Consider the following 25,464-nt stretch of genomic DNA (forward strand, 5'->3'; position numbering starts at 1 on the left):
CTCATTGATCCTTTTTAGCGCATTGATTTATAACTCACAAATCACACTGTTAATATGCGCTTGTGAAATTCTGTCCTGAAATGAAACGAATCTAATGCGAAAATTATGCCACACCAAAAAGCTTTATTGCAGAACTGATTCGTTAACCCACTTTGCCAAATAGACTTGACTGACAGCAATTAATAAATGAGAAGATGTCAATTTGGGTTGAAAAAGTAAAGAATAGTGGAATCCCAAAATCCATTGTTGTAGATCATATGTAGTGCTTGTAGGCTGGGTCAGTGGAAGCATTGGTGAGCATCTTTGGCACAAATATATCTGTTTGTTGAAGTGCAAGGTTGGTTGTCCCAGAGGTCATCTAGAAGTGAACACAAAACAGTGTGACAACAAAGAAAATCAAATCAATGTGCGTGATTTCGCTCTCAATTATTCAATCAATCCATACAACAAGCAGTAGAACATTTGAATCTAACAAGCAGCTATTCATAAAAATTGCAATTCACCAGAAGCTTCAATCTCAATGCAGGCTCCGGGATCGGTGTTACTGTTGAAGGGAGTGAAATCAACTCGTGTGCCGTCGGTCCAGACAAAATTGCCAGACTGGAAGACAAAAGAAACACGTTTCAGTGAATCCAGCCAAAAGGCAAAAGCGCATGCTTCTTTCATCATGATGTGTGACTCTTAAAGTTTGACATTTTATCTATCTTTTATGTTAAGAAGTTTCACCCCAAGTGCTTCGTGGAGTCCAATCCAGACGTCGCCAGAAGGGTCAGAAGTGCCTTCCGCAATCACTCCAAGAACTACGGCATATTCCACATTATTGGAGACTGAGGCCAAATTCCCACCAAGTATGTTGCAGACACTCTACAAGATGAACCAATAGAGAAATGAGAAAACATCCCATTCAGCCAGCACCAAAAAAAAAAAAAAAAAGGTCATGATTGCACAAAGTGCATTCAGACTCATCCATGACATTTCATAGACAAATGGATGATATCGTTTTGCTGGTTTAGCACAACTTCCCCGTTCTTATACCTCTGCGTCTGCGAACCTTCTCCTCTCATCTTGGAAGAGGAAACAGCGACAGTCCAATTGAGTCCAGCCTTCCGGGCAGCAAGGGCCAGCTACACAATTGGTGAAAAACGAAAACGAGATTTGACAGAGGAATCTTGTGGTAAAATAAGGTAAAAAGAAAAAAGCAATGTTAATAGGTGTCATGAAGAAGCAGTTACCAACCTTTAACTTCCCCAATACTTCTACTCCACTGTAAGGAAGGAAAGCTTGTGGTTAAAACCAAGCTCACTCCAAAATATGACTACAACAAAAAATCTAAATAGACATTTTGTTGGACTTACACTGACAGACACCAGTCCGCTGAGGGCACAAAAGAGGAAAACTGTGTGGAGAACAAATGCCATCTGCAATGACATTAAAGGACTTTTACTATTAGTTCCTGGACAGATTACACTCCTAGTCAAATGAAAACCTCGAAAAAGGCGCAAAAGTTGCAGTTGGCTTTGAAAAGCTCGACGTCAGGTGTGCCGTGTTACCTTTGCTGTTGAGATGCTTGATGCTGAGCGTGAGACACGAAGCGTGGTGCTTTTGTATCAGCTTGTGGCATCTCATAATTGTCCAATGGTAACCAGAATAGTCACATAAGTGACCAATGAAACACACACCCAAGCGGTTTCAGAAAAGGGCAGGGTCAACAAGGAGACGTACTTATGTCATTCTTCACTTACAGGTTTTACTTTTGAATTCAGCACACACCCAACATCAACTTAAATAAGGTAGTTAATTGGCCACAATTAAGGTTTAGTCACACAACACCACAAAGGAACCTATCTTTGTCGCTTTGAGATTTCCGTCCGTCCGTCCATCCATCCATCCATCCATCCGTCCGTCCGTCCGTCCGTCCGTCCGTCCATCCATCCTCTGAGGCGTCATTGTCAACTAGCCGGGACGTTTTTGGAGACTTCTTGCAGGAACCTCTCAATATAAGTGACCTTTCTCGTCAAGAGCACCAGCTAGTCCTTTGGCGTTGACTCGTGTCAGCAATTCACCAGTAATTAGTGGGGCTGGATGATCCATCCATCCGTCCGTCCATCCCTCCCTTCTCGAGAGTTTCCCACACATATTATGTTTGAAATAAACGGTTGAGGCATTAAACCATCATCCATCCACCTGTGGACACAAAGTGGGCAGTGATTCTGCAATAAACGGGTTAGGCTGCTATTCCCTCCAGTTCAGAACCTTTTTCTTCATGCAGAATTGAACTCCCATAGAATTGAACAAGTTTTATCCTCAAGTAATATCTCCTGAATAGATAACATCTGTGAATTCTGTGCTAATGTAGCTAAGCTAATTCTGTGCTAAGCTAGGGCTCATTATGTCATCACTAATTTAACTGTCAAAAGCTCGAGCTAAATGATTACTTGATGATTAAATAGTTGTCGATTAATTTGATAATCCATCTTTTGTTGCTTTATCAATTCATTTAGGAAGACAACCGCTTATTTTTTCATGTCATAATCACAGTGGTTTTTATTTTGGCCGTAATCATCCAGCCTTACTAATTACTGGTGAACTTCTGACGCGGGTCAACGCCAAATGACGAGCTGGTGCTATTGATGAGAAAAGTCACTTATATTGCAAGGTTCCTGCAAAAAGTCGAAAAGTCGCTGCATAACTAAACCTTAATTAAGGTCAATTAACTTCCTAGTTCAGTTGCTGTTGGGTGTGCTCAATTAGATACCTCATTAAGTTGTTGTGTGGGCGCTCCCCTTAAAAGAATTGAAGGTATTTCAGAACGGGTACATTTCCATGTTGACCCCTCCCTTTTCTGAAACTGCACGGTTACCTGTTTCATTGGTAAGCTGTGTGACAATTCTGGTTATCATTGGATAATTTTGAAATGCCACAAGCTGATATAAAAGCACCACGCTTCGTTTCTGACGTTCAGCATCAAGCATCTCAACAGCAAAGGTAACACGGCACACCTGACGTCCTGCTTTCCAAAGCCAACTGCAACTTTTATGCCTTTTTCCAGGTTTTCATTTGACTATGAGTGTAATCTTTCCAGGAACTAATACTAAAAGTCCTTTTCTGTCGTGACAGATCGATTTTTATATGTACACACTTTACTTTTTTAACCCAAATTGACGTCTTCTCATTTATTGTCAGTCAAATAGATTTGGCAAAGTGGGTTAACAAATCAGTTCCCAATAAAGCTTTTTGGTGTGGGATCATATTTGATTCATTTCAGGATGGAATTTCTCAAGCGCATATTGAAAGTGTGATTTGTGAGTTGTAAATCAATAAGCTAAAGAAGATCACTGAGTCATATATCATAGCTCAATGGGCAATTCAATAATAAAAACAATAAGACAACAATGAAAAAACTCGTACATTAATGGGCAATAAAAGAAGTGGATTTTACATCCTCCTAAACTGGATTCATACTGTTTTATTGATGACAACTTCTGTTAGGGTATGAAAATATTGCCCCGAAATATTGTCTAATCCTGTAGGGTGCAGATGTGCAGCTTTGTTGGAGTTGCACAGCAAAGAAAAGTAAAATTGCAAACTTTCCCGAATAGTGTTATGCAATTAAGAGCTACACTGTGCAAATTGAGGTTTGCAAATCAACGTGGACACGTAACACTGGCCAACAGCAAATTTTAATCAGAGATGGCTTTGTGTGTAGCTAAATGTATTTTGAGCGTTGGTTTATAATATTTCTAAACTTTTTTCCCCTAGCACATCAAGTTTTTGAAATATTTGAATTTTCACCTGTTGCTGAACATAACCCTTGATTCATAAATGTTAAATACATGACTATATTACATATAGTATTGTTATTATTATCACTATTCTGAAAACCTAATGTGCTTGAGAAAATAACAATTGCAGTTGGGAAACAGCATAAAAAACTGAATCTAGAAAGTTTTATTTGCATCTCTGATTAAAAAAATAAATAAATGTACAAACAGTTGTTGACCAGTCAGAGACAATATAAAAAAAACATTATAATGTCCCTTTAAAGTAAAATAATCCTAATGAAAAGATTTCCATTGATGACTGACACCTCTTGGCATTGTCAGATTCCCAGCGTCTCTTGGTTTTCCCACAGCCACGTATGATATTTGTTCAACATGTGATCATCAGGCGTCACCTTGAACAAAACACAGCAGTAACAAGATTGGCAACCCAATTACCTTTTTGTCTTGCCATCCCCTCCTAAAAGTGAAATTCAAATGAGAACTGACCTGTCTCCATTCCTCCACACAGAAGATTCTGTAGGAATCGTTGCCGTACTTCCCGATGCCGTGCAGCTCGATGGGGTAACGCCACGCTTTGCTCAGGTATTCGTCTGAACACGACAGAAGGTCAACATTGAACATTTGGCATGTCAGGTATAAAAAAAACAAATAAAATAAAAAAAAAATCCACTAAATGGCATTTGAAATGCAGTGCTTTTCGTGCGTTCATTGCGAAGATCTTGGCCACTTTCAGAATTTCATTCACCCGAGAATCTGATGATGATTTTGGCCCGAAGGTCAAAGAGGCCGAGCGGCTTCAGGAGTTCCGACATGACCTTGCGGTCAGCTCGGCGGGCCACCTCTGCAGACGGGTACAGCTCGAAGAATTGCCAAAGGAGCGGAATGGCCATCTTACCTGCAGAATTGGTACAAAACAAGACACAATGAGTCAGAGAACAAATAACTCACAAAACTGCTTTTTTTTTTTTTTTTTTTTATTTCATATAAATGTTGACTTTTTACTGCGAGTAGATACGTTCTAAAAAGACATCCGAGACTTAGCAGTGAGTGCAGCGCAATATTGAGGAAGAATGCTGTCTACGTGTATTTGTGCGTGTGTTGAAGCTCACCCCTTGTTTTGTTGAGAAAGATGGTAGCCACCAGTAGTTTCCAGACATTATGGAACAGGATTTCTTGAACAAGGTTGAAAGGCGAACGAGGAGGTGTCCACTTCTTGAAGGCCTTTCTTCGAGGTGGACTGGGACCTTCAAAAGTTTGCAATGACATTTTATTCATAAACGTGTCATCACTCCCCACGCGGAATTTATTCAATTAAAACATCATTACCATCTGCGAGATTTTTTCTGCTAAAGTAAGGGCTCGTTTTCCGATTGTCTTTGGAATATTTCGATTCTGCTCGTACAAAAAGATTGACATGTTAGATGAAGTGGAAAAGGTTGTTACTTTGGAAATATATTCGAGTAGCTGCTTACTATTTTTGGAATTTGCCACTTTTTTTGCGCCATTTCCAGCAGTTACGTCCGATACTAACTCTTGTTCCCGATTGGGTTTGTTGTCTTTTTCGAATCCCTCGTACAATGTGACATCTTCATGCGCCCAAGTTGCATGTTCAGGAGTCCTTTGGCTTTCAGAGTTCGTCTGCTCCACACACAGGCTTTTGTGCGGGGAGCTAGCTCTTTCAGATGTCTTTGGAGGCGGAGCCAGTATTTGTGATGTCTCTTGTGGAATGTCCTGCTGTCCAGTTGATGTCTGCTTCTCTCCAACAGGGAGGCAATGAAGAGAGGTTGCTTTAAAATCAAAGAGGTTGATGTCCACGTCTTGAGCGTTTTTTACGAGGAACGCTCGCAGAGAAGCTCTCGATCGAAACGTCTGCCCGTGGGGACTTCAAAACATAAACATGCACTTAGTTGGGCACCGCACAGCCAAACCAATGCTGTTGCCTGGATGAAAGTGATTACCTAGTGATGTACACGTCCAGTTTTCCCACTGTCTTGCCTGATCGTCGCTGTCGAACCTCTCTGGTCCAACCTTGAGGTATTTTGGGGTGACAGCCACATGAATCCATCTGGCTTCGAACATGTATGCTCTAGTAAGGCTTGCAAAGAAGTGGAGCATTTTCAGTCAATTTCAGAAAAGTGTCCGCTAAAGACAAGATAAGACACTATGCAAAACAATTTCTTGAGCAAAAGTGCAAGCAAAATGTCATCACAAACAACTTCTACTACTCTACTAAGTGACAAAGTCAGTTCATTGCACTTGTTACTCATGCTCCAGTCATTAATCCAACAGATTTGTGTTTGTCTCCTTCAGGTACCAGCAGAAAGATGATGGTGAGAAATCTCAGTGTCCTGTGAGGTTTGAACCATGTAATATGATTGGCTATGACTAGACCTAAGATTATATTGTGATATTGTGATAGAACACATATATTTTTTGCATATTATTGAAATTATTAGTGGCTTTTAAAATGAATAAACAATTACAAAATCAAAACATTATGCATACACTATCACTTTCAGATTTTTAAATCATCACCTAACCAGGGATACATTTTTAGAGGGCTAGTCATATGGACCTTGGTGCTGCTGCGGGCACCGCATTGGTGACGCACTCGGGTTTTTAGCGCAAGTGGCGCTAAATTGCATTGCGCCTCTATCACCACAGGGAGCACTATAAAGTCTCTAGAACTTTGTAGACGCGGAATGCCGAATGAAGAAGAGCACTCCCGATCCGCGGCTGTTGTTTCGCTCAAATTGATAGGAAAATCCTTACTTTGCCAAGATTTAAGACTTAAAGAAATCGGTTCTGAATGAACTTACTTTTCTTGGCGCAAGGAATCAATGAACTGCAGCGTTGAGTGGTTTGATCTGAATCAATGCGAAAGCTTTTAGCATCCCGTTGTCTGCTTGCGAGATTATCGTTGAGGTCGCGATCTTGCAGGAAGCAGGAAGTGTGGAGCAGGAAGTGAGTCTGCGTCTGCGCGCTCCCAGCGAGTCAAGTCAAGAGAAGCAAACATGAGCAAGTGAGCAGGCAAAACAACCTGTTGATCCAAATTCGAGCTGGAACCTGTTAAGAAATGAGAGCTGTCCTGGTCTGGAAAGAAACAACACGTCAGCATTGGTGAGCGTCCTTGCGTTGCGTTTGCGTCATCGTCATTGTCAGGCGGGATGCGAAGCCGCTCGATTAGCAACAGCGGTTGCTATGCCAACCGCTGCTAAGCCAGCTAGCTCCTATAGGTTAGCACAGCGACAGACACTTTCTCTGTCAAACAACACATACCAAGTCACTACATCACAATTGTTCACTACCTGCGAATGATAGGTTATACATTGTGTTTTATGTGACATAACAATTAGGCTTTTATTCAATGCTAATATTGGGAGGTTAGCATGTTGGTGTGTAAGGCAAAGTTGGCAACCTAAGGTTCGCGCGCCAGATGCGGACCTCATAACATTTTTCCCCTCATGACTTATATTACAAATTTCCAAACTATTCCAAACAAAAGTTTAGATCACAAACAATCACACTTCAGCTAAAATTCTGAGCTAAGTTTCTGTCATGCCATGGCATAGAAGGTCATATTTGTTAACTCATTGAAGAACTCGTGGCAGCGTTGAAACAGATTTGTCTGAGCTTCTCAGATGGAGCCAATGCAAGTAATAACGAATGTCAGTGTTTGTGTTTTCATGGCATGCATCCATCCATCCATTTTCTGTACCGCTTATCCGAACGAGGGTCGCAAATTGCCCATATGTGTGAGTGCGGATGGTTGTTGGTCTCTGTGGCTGGGCAACCAGTTCAGGGTGTCCCCGATGACTGCTAGGATAGGCTCTATGGATGGATGGGATGGATTTCTAATTGCATGGCTGCATTTCCTTGCTACATGTGAACAATGAATTGCCCCAAACATTGTTGTAATGTTGTTTCCATTTGTTGCACGCTTGCATTTTAGAAGCAAAGTGTTTCTTTTGAACTGAGGTTTCAGTACGACTTTTCCTTGCAGTGTTTACGACCTTGCCTTCAAGCCAGATGGCACCCAACTAGTAGTGGCAGCAGGCCTCCATGTTCTGGTAGGATACTTTTTACATACTTTTTGATGAACACATCCTAACTGTTCCTACTTTTTCTACTTGTAAAGTGTTTCCAAACTGAGTGTCATGCTATCTCATTCTGAACTCAAAAACATAATTCATGCTTATGTCTCCTCACATCTGAATAAACAAAGCACTTCTGATTCAGCTTTCAAAAGTGCTCTCTCGACAAAGTACATTTATATGAAGCATGACTTTGCAGCAGTGTCGCTCTCATTGCCAAATGGTGTGTTTTTGTAGGTTTATGACACAACAGACGGAACAATTATTCAGCCTTTGAAAGGACACAAAGATGTAGTCTACTGTGTTGCTTATGCCAAGGATGGTAATTAACTCATTTTCTTTTTGTGATACTTTTTTCTTATCTGGCTGCCTCTATTGCCTTGCTAACTGCATTTTTCCGCAGGAAAAAGATTTGCCTCTGGCTCGGCTGACAAGAGCATAATAATATGGACATCTAAACTGGAGGGTATTTTAAAGTACACGTAAGTATGACTACTTCAAAAAAGTATAATGACCCTTTCACACATTTAAAAAAGTGACTTTTATATCTTTTCCGGTAGACACTACGATTCCATCCAGTGTGTTGCCTACAACCCAGTTACTCACCAACTCGCATCCTGTTCCTCGGGTGACTTTGGTTAGTGTGTGTTGAGTTGATGTCCACTCTGGGGTTCTTTCAAGACGTTCTATAACTTTTTATTTTAAGAGCGTCACAATACTCATTTTTTGTCATAGGCCTTTGGTCGCCGGAGCAAAAGTCGGTGAACAAACACAAAGTGAGCAGCAAAATAACATGTTGCGGGTGAGTGAACGCGGTTTCTGCTGCTCGCTTGAATGAAGCGCGTCTACATTGAAGTTATCTAAGGGCTTCTCTTCAAAACAGGTGGACCAACGATGGGCAATACCTTGCTCTCGGTATGATGAATGGAGTGGTGAGCATTCGGAACAAGAACGGTGAAGAAAAAGTCAAGATAGACCGCTCGGGAAGCTCCTCCGCTCCAGTCTGGTCCATCGCTTGGAACCCCTCCAAGTTAGTATAGTTTTTGTATCGGATGAATATGGAGTCACACTTGCAGCCTAAAAATTCAAGACAGGGGTGAAGTTCCATATTTGGCCAATAGGTAGCAGCAGATATATGTGGATGTTTGAAGGCAGCACAGAGCGACTGAGCCATGTTGAGAATGTGGAGGAGTTGCGACATCAGTGATGAGAAGTTGCAATCGTTTACTTATCGTTTGTTTGGACATAATACAACTGGACACTGTCTTCAAATTGAGCTTTTTAAAACATCCATCTTCGCCACACTTCAGCTTCAGGCATGGGTCAGAAACCTTTTGTGATGCCAAGAGCTGCGTCTGGACTATTAAAGCTGCACATTTATCCTTTAACGATATGTTATTATTCGTATTAATGAATGATATCCATCTTTACAAAGATAATGATTTAATTTTCAACAATGGTTTAATAAAGTCAAAAACAGCCAAACACCGACAAGCGACACTTGACATCTCTAAATATTTGCATGTGATTTCATTTTCAAATGATCACACATTATGAAAAGATCACACCATCTGATCACTTGTAAGCTATTTTTAGAACAGCCACGCGAGCCACTCGTGTGCTCCTTGGGTGCGACCCAGACACCGGCATAGAATCGTTTCATTAGCACAAATTGTTTGGAGGATTAGGTGCCTCAATGTATTGATTGCATATTAGCTCAATAGAAAGATGTACTGTAACACAAACATCCGGTGTACTTTTACTAACATATTTTCTGTGCTCTGTTTCTCGAGGGATGAGCAACATGACATTCTGGCCGTGGCTGACTGGGGTCAGAAGCTTTCCTTCTACCAACTCAGTGGAAAGCAGGTGACGGTCTCAAGTCGCATGACTTTACCAATTGTCATTAGCATTAAAAGTTTCATCAGTGCTTAAGAAAGGTTGTCATTTATCTTGTATGGGGAAAAAAACCGCATCGAGGCGAAATGGCATTTTAGCTAATCACCGCTAACTGTACTGTAGAAAAGTCCAAAATCATGCATTTACCTGATTTCCTGTCCTATTGGAATAGCTGCGGTGTGTTTGGGTGCATTTGAGCTGGCCCTGCTATGATTTCATGGCCCCTTGCTGTCTCGCCTTCCTCCTAAAACCCCCCCAGGCAGCGCCGTAATTGAACACAAGTATGCACTGTTCATTACTCTGCCTCTATGCCACGGGCTCATATGCTATCGTTGGCCTACTTATTTATTATTATTTTTTTTCACTGAACATTCAGTTTTGATTACAAAGCTCTGAATTGTGTGCAGTGAATAAGAATCATCTGTGGGTTGTCAGGCTGATTTTTTTTTTTTTTTACCCTCAGAGAGGAGAAACAGATGTGTAGAGGTGTGGAATTAATGCTGAGCTGTGCGTGTGGACTTTGAACATTAAGATTGAAGCTACTTCAAACAAAGATGCACTTTCTTATTTTCGTCCATCTAGCACTCTTGTCAGTTTATTTTTTTTTTAAGCAACTCTTAAAAGGATATTTGTACGTGGTGTTGACTTTGAATGTTGCTGGCCCAGATGGTGGGAAACGTTGGCCTGGGGCCCGAGCAATAAATCAAAGGCAGGCGACCACCTTTTCAAATGTTGTTCTTGTCTTTCGTTGTTTGTGTCAGATTGGGAAGGACAGGACTCTGTCCTACGACCCGTGCTGTGTCAGTTACTTCTCCAAGGGCGAGTACATTGTCATGGGCGGCTCTGACAAACAGGCGTCCCTCTACACCAAAGACGGCGTGCGACTGGGCGTCATTGGAGAGCAGAATTCCAGGGTGTGCACCTGCCGGGTCAAGCCTGACTCCAATTTTATGGTGAGGTTTTTCCTCGCCGGTGAATCGGTAACTGCAAATTGAACATTTAAAAATAAGAGACAGGCGAGAATGTGTGAAAGTGACACAACAACACCATTTCAAATGACACCGCTCCATTTGAAGACAGTGGTTTTATTTTATACGAACACTTTCACAGCTTTCTTTCTGCTGTATTTAGGTGCTAGCGATGTGGCATTGAGGAGCGAATTGAGTGCTGAAAGTTTCGGTGTAGATGTTCCAATCACAGGAACACTCTCCCACTCTTGCAGTCTTTTCTTGGAGGTGTTAATTAGATGCGCTGCTACATTGTTGTTTCTTCCATAGGTGATGGGTTGCCAAGATGGGACTATCGCCTGCTACCAGCTCAACTTCAGTACAGTTCACGGCCTCTACAAGGATCGCTATGCTTATCGAGACAACATGACTGATGTCATCGTTCAGCACCTCATCACTGAAGGAAAAGGTGAGCTTTTGCTCTTGCGACCATAATAATAACGACACTTGTTCTTTTCGTCAGCTTTGTGACTCACGTGGTTGCTATTTTTACCAGGGTGAACTCTAAATGTGGGTGATCTAAAAGTACCGTGATGCATATTGAACTCTAGCCTGTTATGAGTGCTTGGGATTGAAGATTGGATTTTCATGCCTCCACCTTTTGCTTTTGAAATTGTCTGTCTGTCTGTCTTGAGCTGTTTTTTTTTCTGGAATGGGTTGACTTGTCCTCTTAAAAAATATATACATATTTCTAATCACCATTACATTGTCATTTGTCACCCTTATTGCCATTATTTATTATTTAGTATTGACATTAAAGTCTTGAAACTTTTATTTAAATCTTTCTCTTGCTCTCTGTTCTTTTTCTTCTTCAGTGAGGATTAAGTGCGGTGAGCTGGTGAAGAAAATCGCCATCTACAAAAACCGCCTGGCCATCCAGCTTCCCGAGAAGATCATCATCTACGAGCTTTTCTCCGACGACTCTGCGGACATGCGCTATCGCATCAAAGAGAAAATCTGCAAGAAGTTTGACTGCAACTTGCTGGTGGTCTGCTCCAATCACATTGTCCTGTGTCAGGTTCGCAACTTTTTTTCAATATTTTTGTGATTGACTGTGAGCAAGCGTTCAGAAATCCAATGCGCCTCGAGGGGAAAACACAGCATGGTGTGTTTCGCTAATGTGGTTTGTAAATATTGTCCAGGCCTTGTCTCACTCCTCTTAACACTGCTAAACCACAAAAAGTAAGTCACGAGTCAAGGAAAAAGGACCACATGAAGCAGATCCAGCATGTGCCTCTGTTTCTTGTCTGTGTGTGTTTGACAGACACTGTTGTGGAGGAGAAGCTGCCATAACACATAGGTTACTTCCTTTTAAATCATTCACATCGTCCTCAAACACGCATGCTTGCGTTTGATCCTTCAGACAGCTTTTAGACACTCCAAATGGGCTGTTTTCATATAGGATGTCGGCCTCTGCGTCAAAGCAAATCTTTGTTTATCTTTCCAGCGTCCTGTTTGTACTCTTGTTTTAATAAAAGAGCAGTCGGTCGAGATTTGTTAGGTGTTGATGAATACTTCCCTCCAAAAAAGATGCTTAAAGGAAATAAGGCAGGTGATTTACACGCTGTGACACGATATCAAGTGAAGCACTTTGTGCTGATGTGTTTTACAGGAGAAGAGGCTTCAGTGTCTGTCCTTCTCCAGCGTCAAAGAAAAAGAATGGCTCATGGAGTCGCTCATTCGCTACATCAAAGTGATCGGCGGGCCGCCAGGCCGAGAAGGCCTTCTGGTGGGCTTAAAAAACGGAGCTGTGAGTATTTCCAGATCTTTGAAACAAAAAAATGACAAGTAACCCATAGATGGGATACGTGGATAATATGCTTGTGTAAGTGCGGTTGTCATCAAACATCATGTAGAGTTGTTCCAGTGATCGGGGAGTTGGCAAACATGAATCGTTGCGAATCGCTATGATTTAGTAGACTTTTTCGGAACTCTTTCTACTATATAAGAATGTCTCTCTAGTTATTGGCGACTAGGGAACACGTGAATAATTGCAAATCACGCAACTTATTCCTTCCTGCCTAATCATGACAAAGTGAATTTTAGTGGTTGTACTATCTCTAGTAGAGGTGCAACGGTTCATAGCAACATATTGACCTGTTCAGTCAACTCTGCACAGCACAATGTGGCCCTAATGGACTGCGGGACTTTGGTAATTTTTTTGGGTGAATTTTTTTCACATTGCCAGTTGTACTTATCCAGCAGTATTAAACTCAAACATGTATGAATACACTGATGTTTTGCTCAAATTGCCATCTGTCTGTTTCCTCTGTAGATCTTAAAGATTTTTGTGGACAACCCATTTCCCATCACACTGCTGAAGTTGTCAACGTCAGTGCGATGCCTGGACATGAGCGCCTCACGAAAAAAGCTGGCCGTGGTGGACGAACATAATACTCTCCTCGTCTACGACATTATCAGCAAAGAACTGCTTTTTCAGGTCAGCAAGTGGCTGGCTGACACATTCACATTCATTTGCGTCGTGTAGTGGAGCTTTTATAAAGTCTTCACACCCCTGTTTCAAATGACATGTTTTTATGAGGCGAAAGAATCATAACTAAGATCTCGACTGATATCTTTAAACAGTGACATCTCACCAATAAGGTGAAAACTGTGTGCAGATAATGACTTGTAGAAAATTTTCAAGAAAAGCCTATTAAAAAGAACATCTGAACTTTATTTCGGGTGCACAGTTGTGTGCCGACTCCCAATGAACCTGAATTTGAATGTGATTGGTGAAGGTGCACTCTGACCTGGCGGCTGAAAAGCAAAGCAATTAACAGAGTTAACGGTATTTTTGTATTTTACTGGCCCTCTCGTAAACCTTTTTTCCCCTAATTGACTCGTACAGATAATAGGTCACATTAATGGAAGAAAGGACTCCTCATGGTCTCTTTTGCATCACAAAAGCTGGTGTTTGAACAGGGGTGTGTAGACTTTAGATCTGCTGTGTGTGATTGTTTATATGCTCGTTTTTTTGTGTTTGAAGCACATTGTTTTGCTTTCCCTGCAGGAGCCTAACGCTAACAGTGTGGCTTGGAACACTCAGTGTGAGGCGATGCTGTGCTTCTCCGGCAACGGCTACCTTAACATCAAGGCCAGCAACTTCCCGGTACACCAGCAGAAGATGCAAGGCTTCATGGTGGGCTTCAATGGCTCTAAAATCTTCTGTCTCCACGTCTATTCTATGTCCGCCGTGGAGGTCCCTCAGGTGGGTGTGTCAGCGTGGCACTGATTGCAGATAGAGCGCTCGCTGTTTTTTAAATCCACAAAGCCCAAACCATCTCTGTATGAGGTGATTTTAAGAATTAGAGGAGCGTAATCTTCACTTGAACACACGCAGAGTCCAATGCGAACCACCACATGACTCTTGTTATCTCATGCAGTTGGGATTATGCATTTATATTTCCTCATGCTCCCCACAGTCTGCACCCATGTACCAGTACCTGGAGAGGAAGATGTTTAAGGAGGCCCACCAAATTGCCTGTTTAGGTGTGACAGACAGCGATTGGAGAGATTTGGCCACAGAAGCTCTGGAGGGCCTTGATTTTGACATTGCCAAGAAGGCAAGTTACCCGTTGTCAACATTGAAGGAATTCTACGCAATATTTATCCATGCTTGGCAGGGAATGGAGAGAAGCTAGTTTTTTCAAGCGCAGTCGGTTTATTTTTAAGCAACTTTTTTCACCACTCTTAAATGTATTTTAAGGCACCTAGCAACCTAATTCCTTTTAAAAAGCAGTCAACATGAGTGGAACCATTTTTACGTCGTGTTCTGGTGGACAAAGAAGCCTGCTGGCAGGCAATCACGTCAGTCAATGGCGCGGAACACCGCAGAAAAACATGGCGCCTGTTTTTTATGTTGTACATATTGGATACTTTTGATGTGAGGTATGTGCTTCTAAACTGCACATAATTTGCAGGGGTTGCCTTGTCTAACCTGTACAACTCTATTAAAAATGAGATCGTTAAAAAATGCTGGGAACATGACAAGGTTTACGGGATACAACAAAAGCTCTTGTGTCTCTTCTGCGTTAACTGTTTTGCAAAATGGTGGGAAAAACGTGTTATGTTTAGTATGTTTGCTGTATTTGTCCTCACTATTTTTTAAAGCTTAAACCTCAACCTAATAATTAATTGCAACTAATTTTTTGGACCCACAAGTTATGGGTCGCGGACCCTGACGGGTTCCCAAACCACAGTTTGAAAGCCACTGATATTTGTCCGCGTGTGTGTGTGGCAGCAGGCAACATGTAATTCCCTCCTCCGTTATGCAGGCCTTCATTAGAATACAAGACCTACGCTACCTGGAGCTCATCAACAGTATTGAGGTAAAACACTTTTATTTGATCCAGTTCATTGTGTAGTTTTGTATTTTGCCAAAGTTGAAACAGAAACACGGCAACACAAGGAAGCACAATCAAATTCTTTGCGTCATAATGCGCATGAACTTGGCAGTCAATGTAGATTTCTTTGTGTAGTTAATTGTGATGACGTGCACTCGACAAGTTGAATGGAATGAGTTCAAGTGTGTGTCTCTGCAAATGACATGATTGTTTGTGTCACCTAATTTGCAGGCGAGGAAGATGAGGGGCGAGAACGACAACGACCTGTTCCTGGCCGACATCTACGCCTACCAAGGGAAATTCCACGAGGCGGCCAAACTCTACAAGCGGAGCGGTCAGGAACCCAAAGCTTTGGGCATGTACACTGACCTGCGCATGTTCGACTATGCCAAGGTGATGAAATCGGTGATCGGCCCAAAAGACAAACGTGCAAGCTGATGTTCACGTGTGCTGTTTTGCCCCCTTAAAGCTCTTTTTACGACCTGTCGTCTCCTCATAAATCAGCCCCTGCAAATCATGCAAACAGCACATGGCAAGCTCACAGCATGCTTTTCTTAGGCGTGCATTCCTTCATAGCACAAAGCTAACCTGCACACTCAGTTTGAATTGGAAATGGAGCATCTGCTTTTACATGAATTCTTTGGAGGTCGGTTGGAGTTGGCAAAAACAAGTGTATGCTTTTTTTCTGTTTACGTACATGAGATGTCTTTGATCAGCGGCGGCACATTTGTATTGGCCGAGCCCCGACGACTCGCTTGTGTGTCAGATTGTGTTTGAAGTAGCTGCTGTATATTTATGCGGCTGTGCGGCCATCTGCTCCCAGAGGCTGTATATTTTGGTTAGGACGCACAGCGGAACTGGAGGGACTCCAGTTGTCTCCTTTCTCCGACTTGACCTTCACGTGTCCGTCTTGAGTGGGATAAAGCATCTGTGTGTCAACAGTCAGGGAAATGATTATTGTTGGACCACTTTTTTGTTGTTGTTCATAGTAAGGCCAGGCAACACTGATGGTATATTACCTGAGGAATACAAAGGAAAAAAAGCTCAATTGTATTCCTTGTGATTTTGGTTACATAAAAAAAAAAAAAAAGTTTGGTCTTATAATTCATTCATTGACTTGATATCACAATGCTTCTTTGTGTGTTTATTTCCGCAATGCAGGATTATGTCGGGGCGGCAGACCCAAAGACGTCGCGTATCCTGATGGCCAAGCAGGCCGACTGGGCCAAGTGCAGCAAGGAGCCTCAAGCAGCGGCAGAGATGTACATCTCAGCCGGAGAGAATCTCAAAGCCATTGATGTTTTAGGAGAGCATGGCTGGGCAGACATGTAGGTGTCTTTACAAAACACATTTTTATACACACTTTAAGCGATGAGTCGGTGCCAGCTTAGAAGAACGTCATGTGACAAAGACTTTTAACAAACATCGGACAAATATAGCCGGAAAATTCAAGCCAAGTGGTTTGCGTAGGCACCCAACTGTGAGCGAGTAAATCGAGATCTATTTAGAGGCCAATATATATGTTTAATCTACACAATGCTATTTTATCTCTTGAGAGGCTCCTCACCATGTAAAAGTGTGAAACACAATATAAAAAAAGGTCATTCATTTCAACTTATTCCATTATTCATCCCACCTCCTCTCTCACACTCATGCTTTTCATCAAAATTCAGTCTTTTCCCGAAATGTATAGAGCGTTAGCCAATTTAGCTTTTTTTTAAACTCAGGATTTATCTCTCCATTAGCTTTCGCACATACACTCAGAGCATAGTAAATGGAAGCGTTTCTATTTGCGGGTCCCATCAAGTCGGCTCGGCCACTCGTCATCGTCGGGCGGCTGCAAAGCCAGACGGTGATTCCGGCTCATTTTTCTGAGCCCTGAAATGACGACGTGCATGTGCATGGCCGTGCCCTTCCTCTCATCCCCTTCTTTCTCCTTTCATCCAGGCTGATAGACTTGGCTCGTAAGCTGGACAAAGCTGAGCGAGAACCACTGGCAAAATGCGCTTTCTATTTTAAGAAGCTGAAGCACCACAGCTATGCCTCGGAGACTTATTCCAAGATGGGGGACTTGCAGGCCCTGGTGCAGCTACATGTGGAAACGCAGCATTGGGACGAGGTCTGGCACTTTTCTTCTCACCTGCTCAGCTCATCACTGCGTACATAAATCGTCTTTATCCAGGCACCGACATCAGTTGATGCTATAAACTGCTGCACACAATGACAACTGTATGGTCATGGCTCTTGGAAAAGTAAGCAGAATTTTAATAACATAAGCCTAATTACCATATAAGCTGCCACAAACGCTCCAGAGTTTGTCATCCAGCCCACGTTATGATTAGAAAAGCACAAAGCGTTCTAGTACACCCAATGAGTATCATATTCCAGCTTTTTTTTGTGCTTCCAATCTCGTTCCCCAAGTGCATACGACGCTGTTGAGACGAGACAAAAACTTTGCATTCCTTATCATATTTATGTGTTGGAACAGGGGGTGCCAAAAAGAGAATCGCTCATGTTTCCTATAAGCAGGGTTTTAATATTTGATCCTCCAGTGAAAAGAAGGAAGGAGCTACTGTATATCTCCAATCCTTAGCCTGACAGGCATACTTGGCCTTGGCACAGCAGACCACCATGGCTATCCTCATTTGTGTTTCCTTGCAAGACATTTCCATTCATTAGTTGCTGTCAGTGCACACAAAACGTGCACAGTGTGTCATTCAAACAGTCCAAGTGGTACATTTACAATTCTGGTAAATTGAGCATGAAATCCACTCACTCACTTGACACGCTTTATTCTCAGCTACTATAATTTCCCATAAATAACCCCCCCCCCAAAAAAAAAATTGCCTTAAAAAAATGTTTTCCCCCTCTACTTATGTATGATGTGACCCCACCTCGATTTGGTGGTATTCTTTATTATATAAGAATAAATAAAGATTCAAACATACCAGGTTAAAGACGATGCTCTTTCCCCATACCAGTGATCAGGGTCACTTCAATAATTTTTAAAAGCATGTTTTCCAAAGTCTTGTTTTTGCGCTGGATGCTGTTTTTGTAATTTTAGCTAGCTCCATTTTTCCTTTAATTTTTAAATGTCTTTAACAAATGTACTTTTAATAATATGAAGCACACCGAAACACCTTGTGTATGAAATGCTCTGTTCTGCATTTCCTCTGTCCACCTTTCAAATGAGCACTGTTTTTTTTATCCTCTCAGGCCTTCTCACTGGCAGAGAAGCATCCTCAGTTTAAAAATGACGTCTTTGTGCCTTACGCTCAGTGGTTGGCTGAGAACGACCGATTTGAGGAAGCGCAAAAAGGTGAGTTCATGCCTTGCCTCCTTAAGTGGAAACGTGAAAAATCCACTATTCCCGTACGTTTCCCTTTGTGGCCGTGTAACGTGAAACAGAGTGTGTTTACACATAAGCAGCCACAAAGCCCCAGCAGCTCTGGAGAGTTTTCATGACTCTTTACAAAATGATGCGCATCCACCGGAGAATATGATCCTCTTTGCCGAAGCTGAGCAGAAGTGAGCTGCGCCGCCCGGTTGTTGAGCGCCATATATGTATGTCTGCTTCTCATCAGCGGGCCTCTGAAGCAGCTCTGATGATGATGATTACCAACCGTAGCCATCTTTGTAATCAGCTCATAGATTTGGAATTGTGATCTCAGCAGGCATAGTTCCTCTGCGACATAATCTTCCCGCGCTGTCTCCCTGTGAGCTACACGTACATGCCTGAGCAGGTCTGATTATTGGGGAGCCTGCTGGCAGTCCTACGCTTTGTATTTTGGATCAAATCAAGCTTTTATTTAAGCTTCTTTGCTCACTGTGTGTTGTTTCAGCGAGTCGATCTATTGTCATAACATGTGTACATATTGACGGTGACCAGTCCGTGGATGACAATAATGAGTCGACTTGCTGCAACCACTTTTCGCTATTTCAGCCCAGAAAAATGTTGGTGTTGTCATTTTTTTTTTTTTTTTGGAGAGACAGTTTTCAGACCCCTTCATAATCCGACTGTCAATTAAACATAATTATCCCGTGGCGCCTTAAATTCCATAGCAATTAAAACATTCCCCAATTTCAGGGAGAAACAAAGTTGTAGTGTTTTCAGAATAGGACTCTTTTGTTGTTAACAAAATGGATGGAAGAACTAAATCGTTGAGGTTGTGCGATCTACTTGTTGGACTATGAAATAACAGACATCTGTCTATCTGCCCCCCCCCCCCCCAGTTGTGCTATTCCGGGCACGATTGCTGGTGGGCCGCAGTCCGTCAAGCTGCTTCTAATTACACCCTGATAGCAGCACTAACAATAGCGCACGTGTTGACGCCTTTCAAGTACATTTGCCTGCGCCAAATTCCTTTGCACTGAGATGAGAGCGCTGCTGGCACTTGCGCTGCAAAACAACGCAAAAGGCTCCTTGCCCCTGTTAAAGACCTCAAGGATGAAGAAAGAAATAATCTTGACATGGGTGAAATTAACTACTTGAATGGAGCAAATACGCACTAACGTTGCCGTCTTCTGTCATTCGCTAGCATTTCACAAGGCCGGGCGACAGAACGAAGCTGTCAGTGTGTTGGAGCAGCTTACCCAGAACGCAGTTGTGGAGAGGAGGTTCGAGGATGCCGGCTATTATTACTGGATGCTCTCCATGCAGTGTCTTGACATCGCCAGAGGTGAGGCCTGGAACGGCATCTGACTTTTGCCTTCGCTCTCTAATGTCTACATTGATTGGTCTCCGACAGAAAATGAAGATCAGCGAGAGGAAATGCTGAAAAAGTTTGAACATTTCCAGACTCTTGCAGAGCTCTACCATGTCTACCACCCTATTCAGCGCTACACGGTAAGAACATACAGGACTTTGCCTGCTGCCTGGACTGGAGACTATTTTTTTTGCTCTTCTGCAAATCCGCTGCCAGCCAATCCTCTCATACTACGATGAGATGCAAGAAGAGACGTTCTGTATCAAATAATCACATAATCATGCGAGCTATTCATTCAATAGTGTTTATTATTGGCGTTTGGCTTGGTACTCTACTGAATTTTACTTTCTTCTATTTTGGACTGTTTAGTGAAAAGCTCATTTTCTGCCTTGGCTACAAGCTGTGCGGTTGTTCGTGATGCCAAAGCCTCCAGCCTTCCACACCTCTTCCAACATTTCATGGTGGCCTGTCTTGTCACCGTTAGTTTTGTTGTTACAGCTTTGTGCTTGGCTGTGATCACACTCCGGCATTATTGCTGTGATTTGGGCCAGTGACCTGATACTCAGCTTTAGTGATAAAGCAAATGCCAGACTTGTCTTTCATTTGCTTCCCTGTTGTTGTTGTTTTTTCTTTTTCCTTCAGGATGAGCCCTTCAGTTCCCTCATGCCAGAGACGCTGTTCAATATCTGCAGGTTCCTCCTGAGCAACCTCCCCAAGGACAACCCACCACCGGGCATCTTTAAAGTGTATCTTTTCCGTCGATAAAGCACCGAAGGTGGCTCGTCTCCCTCGGGACGGCTTTCATCATTGCAGTGACGCGACAAGGGGGGGGGGGCATGTGGTGGCACTGCTTGTCCCAAAAAAAGAATGTATCAAAAACCGGAGCTGTAATTTGAATAGACTCCGAGGACAAACCCATACACTTGCTAGACACAACTACACACACATGGACAAAATTGTTGCTACCCCTCTGGTAATGGAAAAATAATGCTCATAATAAACGAAAGAATTGATACTTATATTAGTAATAAAAATGTCATAAAAAAATAACCAATTTAAATCATACTTTGGAATATGAATAATAATACAGTCTAACAGTTTATAGTGCTGGAATGAAATAACCGGACTTTGCAGTCTCATTGTAAAATAGCAAAATACAAAATGACGTTGCCTGCCACGATGATGTCCGAGCGGTTGAGATCTTAATCACAGTCCGCTGTTCCTAACATTTTCTAAACATGGGCTATGGCCTTTGCTCAAATAAAGATCAAGCTGTGCTACACATGTAGGAAAGGTATTTGTCAGAGCGAAGAAGGAGCGTCCTTTTTAAATTAAGTAGACTGGTGTTGAGCCCCCGCAGCTGCAACTCCTTGACCTGCCATGGCGTCTCCTTGAACGCCGCTTTCAACAATCCGTGTGCTTGTCAATACAGATAAGCGGTGCAATGTGGACCCTCAGGCGTGCATCGGCAGGCGTTCGCTCGCCCTCAAATAACACATTTGGATTGGCGGATGGTGTATGCTTGACATCTGTCCACTTGTTTTTTTTCCTTGACCTGCTTCCAAGTAATACCTTGTACGCTTTAGCCAAGCAAAGTCGAAAACTGGGCGCCTATAAGTTGGCCAGGCTTTGCTACGAGAAGCTCCAGAAGCTGTACATTCCGTCTCGCTTTCAGGAGTGCATAGAGCTGGACAGCCTCACCATTCGGGCCAAACCTTTCCACGACAGCGAGGTTTGTTCCACAGCACGTACACGCCACACACACACACTTTACGTTCACATCCTTGACGACGTGCTCTGAGGCAGCGTTCAAACTTGTTTGCTCATTTAGTGAGACGTTTTCTTTTGTTTTCCTTCCACTAAAGGAACTGACGGAAGCCCTGATGTGTTACCGCTGCTCCAACAAACCGCTGTTGAACAACCAGGGGACAGCGTGCCTCAACTGCAAGCAGCCTTTTATTTATTCAGCCTCGTCGTATGGTGAGCAAAACTGTAGCACACCACACACACACACACAAATAGACAGCACCTTGGGCTTTTAGTCGTATATCAGCGGCAGAGTGGAGCCATCTTCACAAGAGGCCTCATTCATTTGTGGCTTGGAAAGCGTCTTAAAGTCAAAAGATCTGGATCCGGATCTGAGGGGATGAAGACAGAACAATAACTTTTGATCATATTCGGCCATTATGTCACCGTTTTGCCGAAAGAATTTGCTGGCCCCGCGGTTGAAACCATGAAGTCCCTGTTATGTGCGTTTGTGAACTCGATGAAGACACAGCGGAAAGACCCTTTGAACAAAGAAGTCCTTCTTAGTTCTCTAGATTGCCCCGTTGTGATTCTCCTCTGTTTGTTGTTAGTTGCTTAGCAAACATTTCTCATACTGTGTAGCTTTCCCGGAGATAAAAGTCCAAGACATCATAAAAAAAAAAAAAAATCAGTTCATTGTTAAAACTTAATGCACTTTATTCCAAAAGCCAACATGTCACATCTAGTTTTCAGGATCTGGAGACAATATTCAGCAGAGAGCACATTGATTACCAAATATAGCGTATTGCCAAGAAATCGTTCCTTATGTAGCCAAGCCACTTTTTGGTGCTGCCGTGTCTCTGCTGTGCTGCACTCTCTGCCCAAGTGCCTGGCCCCTCCCCCTCACACACACACACACACACACACACACACACACACACACACACACACACACACACACACACACACACACACACACAGGACGGCAAAGTGCAGCACACTTTTCTCGCCTCACACTCACTTGGCTGGGAGAAAATGTGAGAGAAACGTTTTTTTTTTTTAAATGCTGAGGCAATCTGTGTCTTTGTAAAACAATCTTAGGCTACATTCACACTGTAGGGGATGATTGCCCAATTTGGATAGTTTCTTAATTACAATCTTTTTATGTAGTCCTTCTCAGTTCAAAACCAAATGCTACTTGTAATGTGAACGGAATGCGTTTAGAAAGTGCATAAAAACATCTTGGGACTTTGATATGAAAAGAATCAGATGCCTGTCACATTGGGCAAAAAAGATCGCACGGCCTTAACACCAGACTTGATGGCGCCATGACAATCACATTCTCGCAGAAAAAGTGTGCTATAACCTTTTGACTCCATTTAAGTTGCATATGTTGTGAATGTTGCCATTCAGTTCCTTTTTGTAGAACTGTAAGTTGCACAAAAGGGCAATTGAAAAGGTCAAATGAAGTTCACCTGAATCCGGCAAATCTCTTTCTGATTCGTGTGTGATGTGTGCAAACAAAGGATGACGCCATCTGTGGCTTTTTAACATCACGACTGGTTGTGTACGCAGAGGTGCTGCCGCTGGTGCAGTTCTACTTGGAGGAAGGCATCAGCGATGAGGAAGCCGTGTCTCTTATCGACCTGGAAGTTCCTCACACGGAGCAGACGGAAGCGCACTGGCAGCATATGGACAACGGTATCCCAAATATTTCATTTCGGGAGCTACGGCAGCGCTCGCCTCTGTCCCTGGTTCGGACGTGGCCTGGATTGTGCGCCGCTAGTTAAGCTGTCGCCGCTAAGTCATCTTAGCTATGGAGCTAATAGGGTTAGCATGTCTCATCTTAATGACACTAACCCTCTGAGAGCCGCAAGCGCAGCCCGAGCGGCGAGATTAACCTGCATTAGCCGACAGACGCTCAAGGGCACCGAAGCACTCTGTTGTTGGCAATGACACAAACAACTGATGTGGCATTTTCAACACTTAAGCTCTTTAAGTAGAGAGCGCTGGGATTTTACAATGTAGGGGTAATTACAAGAAAATGTGCTGGAAGACACTGTTACTCTTTGACAAGACTAAATGTACCGCTCCGCCAAGTAATTGGACGGCGACACTTCTTGTGATTTTGCCTTCCGATATCGTCATGATGGTCCTGAAATAAAATAAACTTGAGTTGTCATTAAGTGTAGACGTAGACTTTGAATTTCAGTACTTTTCCAAAAATATGGAAATACCATTTGTTAAAGTGCCTTCATTTTCAGGGGCTCAAAGTTATTGGAACAAATAGCAGCTAGAACCGTAATTCCTCGTCGTTAGATAAAAATGTTGGCCATCACTAATAGCTTTGCCAGGCCTTCACCGCAGCCTGTCCCGCTCCTAAGCGTGTGCTATGCACTTTCATTTCAGATGCGCAGGTGTTAAAGATGGATGACGGTTTGGATGATGCCGAGGAAGACCCGTTCACACCCAAAATGATCTTTGAGGTAAGAAGGACCAAGGTCGTTGTGTCCGTCCATCCTTTTGCTGCCAGCTGGCGAGGCAAAAGGACCATCACTGAGGTCGGATGTGTTTCCTCCAAACAGCAGGGCGGCTCGAACTTTGTCCCCGTCAAGGTGAATCGCTCTGTGCTGCGCTCCATGAGCAGGAGGGACGTCCTGATCAAGCGCTGGCCGGCGCCGCTCAAATGGGAGTACTTCCGCTCGCTGCTTCCTGACGTCAGCATCACCATGTGTCCCACCTGCTTCAAGGTACAGTATTTGGTTTCTCTATGTGCCTCCAATTTCTTTCATTCGGTTGTGTTGATGCGCTTTTGTTCCTTGTCAGATGTTCCACAGCGAAGACTACGAGCTTCTGGTGCTTCAGCACAACTGCTGTCCCTTCTGTCGCAGGCCCATCGACGAACCGAACTGATGGACGGGCTTCACGATATCAGCTGTTTGTCTCAACGTCGCCACCGTGGTGTCATCAGATATGTATTTTATTTGCTGTATATTGCTTCACATTCACGGAGGATGACCACCTGTCAATTTCTCCTGAGCGCTCAACTAGCCGCTTATGGGTTGCGATGAATTTCAAATCTAAATCCCTGTGGATTGTGTCACTTTAAAAGAGTGTAAAAATTTAGGTCGCCTAAAAGATGGCACATTTCTTTTTCTTTTTTTTTTTTACTTATATTTGTCAGACCTGCATTCCGCATGTTTGTATTCTCAAACTGTAGCATATGTTTTATAAAATATTAGCATGTCATTTGTTTTTAGTCATGAGAACTTATTTTTATACTCTTATCAATAAACAACAGTTTGCAAAAAGAGAGATCGAGAGGTCTCAAATTCATTGCATCACTTTGAATATAAAAGAATGATTGAAAACAAGATGAAAATCAAGATGTATCCCATCATAAAAGCACGAAGAAAAAAACAGATTGATGATCAAGATGAAATCACAAATGATGAAAGCAAGATGGTGAAAAGAAAAAGTCATGTTGATTTATGCGAAAGCAGCAGTGAACATAGTTTTCCGCACCGATTGAAATGTCGCAACAGTTTGAGTTGCTCTCCGGAGGTTTGAAGAAACACAATGCTGCTTCTTTTCTTCACTTTTTGCAGCCGGCATCTCGGCGGCTCTGACTCAAAGTCTCATGCGTGGGCGGATCTTCTCAAATTGCCGTCCAAGAATTGCATATGCGGATGGGGCAGGGGCGCAGTTAGGGGTGGAGGGAACAAGGGAATAATCCCCCTAACTTTCTGACTTTATCTCCACTGTGACCACTCCCGCACGCAACCACACAATTCTACTCCCATTAAAACAATCAAACTCCTTTTTAAGCTGTCGTAACATGTTTTCTCTACAACAGAAAAAAATGCAGAGCATGCAACCTGCAA

General features: G+C 42.8%; 2 protein-coding genes across 2 annotated transcripts; one reads left to right on the forward strand and one right to left on the reverse strand.

Moving 5' to 3' along the window:
* Positions 1-103: 103 nt before the first annotated feature.
* Positions 104-6,849, reverse strand: mbd4 (methyl-CpG binding domain protein 4). Its single transcript, XM_088399235.1, has 13 exons — positions 6,602-6,849; positions 5,741-5,877; positions 5,255-5,664; positions 5,109-5,174; positions 4,892-5,026; positions 4,528-4,677; positions 4,269-4,372; positions 1,356-1,418; positions 1,237-1,264; positions 1,036-1,124; positions 727-864; positions 504-600; positions 104-358 (listed from the first exon to the last, which is right to left on the reverse strand). The coding sequence occupies exons 2-13, from the start codon at positions 5,845-5,847 to the stop codon at positions 279-281; spliced, it is 1,467 nt and encodes a 488-aa protein (XP_088255361.1). The 5' UTR covers positions 5,848-5,877; positions 6,602-6,849; the 3' UTR covers positions 104-278.
* ift122 (intraflagellar transport 122 homolog (Chlamydomonas)) lies at positions 6,473-24,895 on the forward strand. Its single transcript, XM_088399175.1, has 29 exons — positions 6,473-6,902; positions 7,786-7,852; positions 8,114-8,198; positions 8,280-8,358; positions 8,437-8,513; positions 8,612-8,678; positions 8,760-8,906; positions 9,670-9,745; positions 10,537-10,728; positions 11,053-11,191; positions 11,598-11,800; positions 12,395-12,532; positions 13,058-13,222; positions 13,796-13,993; positions 14,208-14,348; positions 15,060-15,113; positions 15,360-15,521; positions 16,290-16,456; positions 17,076-17,247; positions 18,345-18,447; positions 19,667-19,807; positions 19,877-19,974; positions 20,477-20,580; positions 21,401-21,566; positions 21,700-21,814; positions 23,156-23,281; positions 23,990-24,066; positions 24,166-24,330; positions 24,407-24,895. The coding sequence occupies exons 1-29, from the start codon at positions 6,859-6,861 to the stop codon at positions 24,491-24,493; spliced, it is 3,555 nt and encodes a 1,184-aa protein (XP_088255301.1). The 5' UTR covers positions 6,473-6,858; the 3' UTR covers positions 24,494-24,895.
* Positions 24,896-25,464: the final 569 nt, after the last annotated feature.

Source organism: Syngnathus floridae, chromosome 2 (assembly GCF_059516105.1).
Source record: "Syngnathus floridae isolate MCC-2025c chromosome 2, RoL_Sflo_1.0, whole genome shotgun sequence".
Taxonomy (NCBI): domain Eukaryota; kingdom Metazoa; phylum Chordata; class Actinopteri; order Syngnathiformes; family Syngnathidae; genus Syngnathus; species Syngnathus floridae.

Excerpts from the sequence above, each read along its gene's own strand:
- ift122 (XM_088399175.1), top strand. The coding sequence starts at position 6,859 with ATGAGAGCTGTCCTGGTCTGGAAAGAAACAACACGTCAGCATTG. Across the intron at positions 8,514-8,611 it reads CTGTTCCTCGGGTGACTTTG|GCCTTTGGTCGCCGGAGCAA; the intron begins GTTAGTGTGTGT and ends TTTTTGTCATAG. Across the intron at positions 12,533-13,057 it reads TGGGCTTAAAAAACGGAGCT|ATCTTAAAGATTTTTGTGGA; the intron begins GTGAGTATTTCC and ends TTTCCTCTGTAG.
- mbd4 (XM_088399235.1), bottom strand. The coding sequence starts at position 5,847 with ATGGATTCATGTGGCTGTCACCCCAAAATACCTCAAGGTTGGACCAGA. Across the intron at positions 1,265-1,355 it reads GCGGACTGGTGTCTGTCAGT|TGGAGTAGAAGTATTGGGGA; the intron begins GTAAGTCCAACA and ends CCTTCCTTACAG. Across the intron at positions 359-503 it reads CATTGAGATTGAAGCTTCTG|ATGACCTCTGGGACAACCAA; the intron begins GTGAATTGCAAT and ends GTTCACTTCTAG.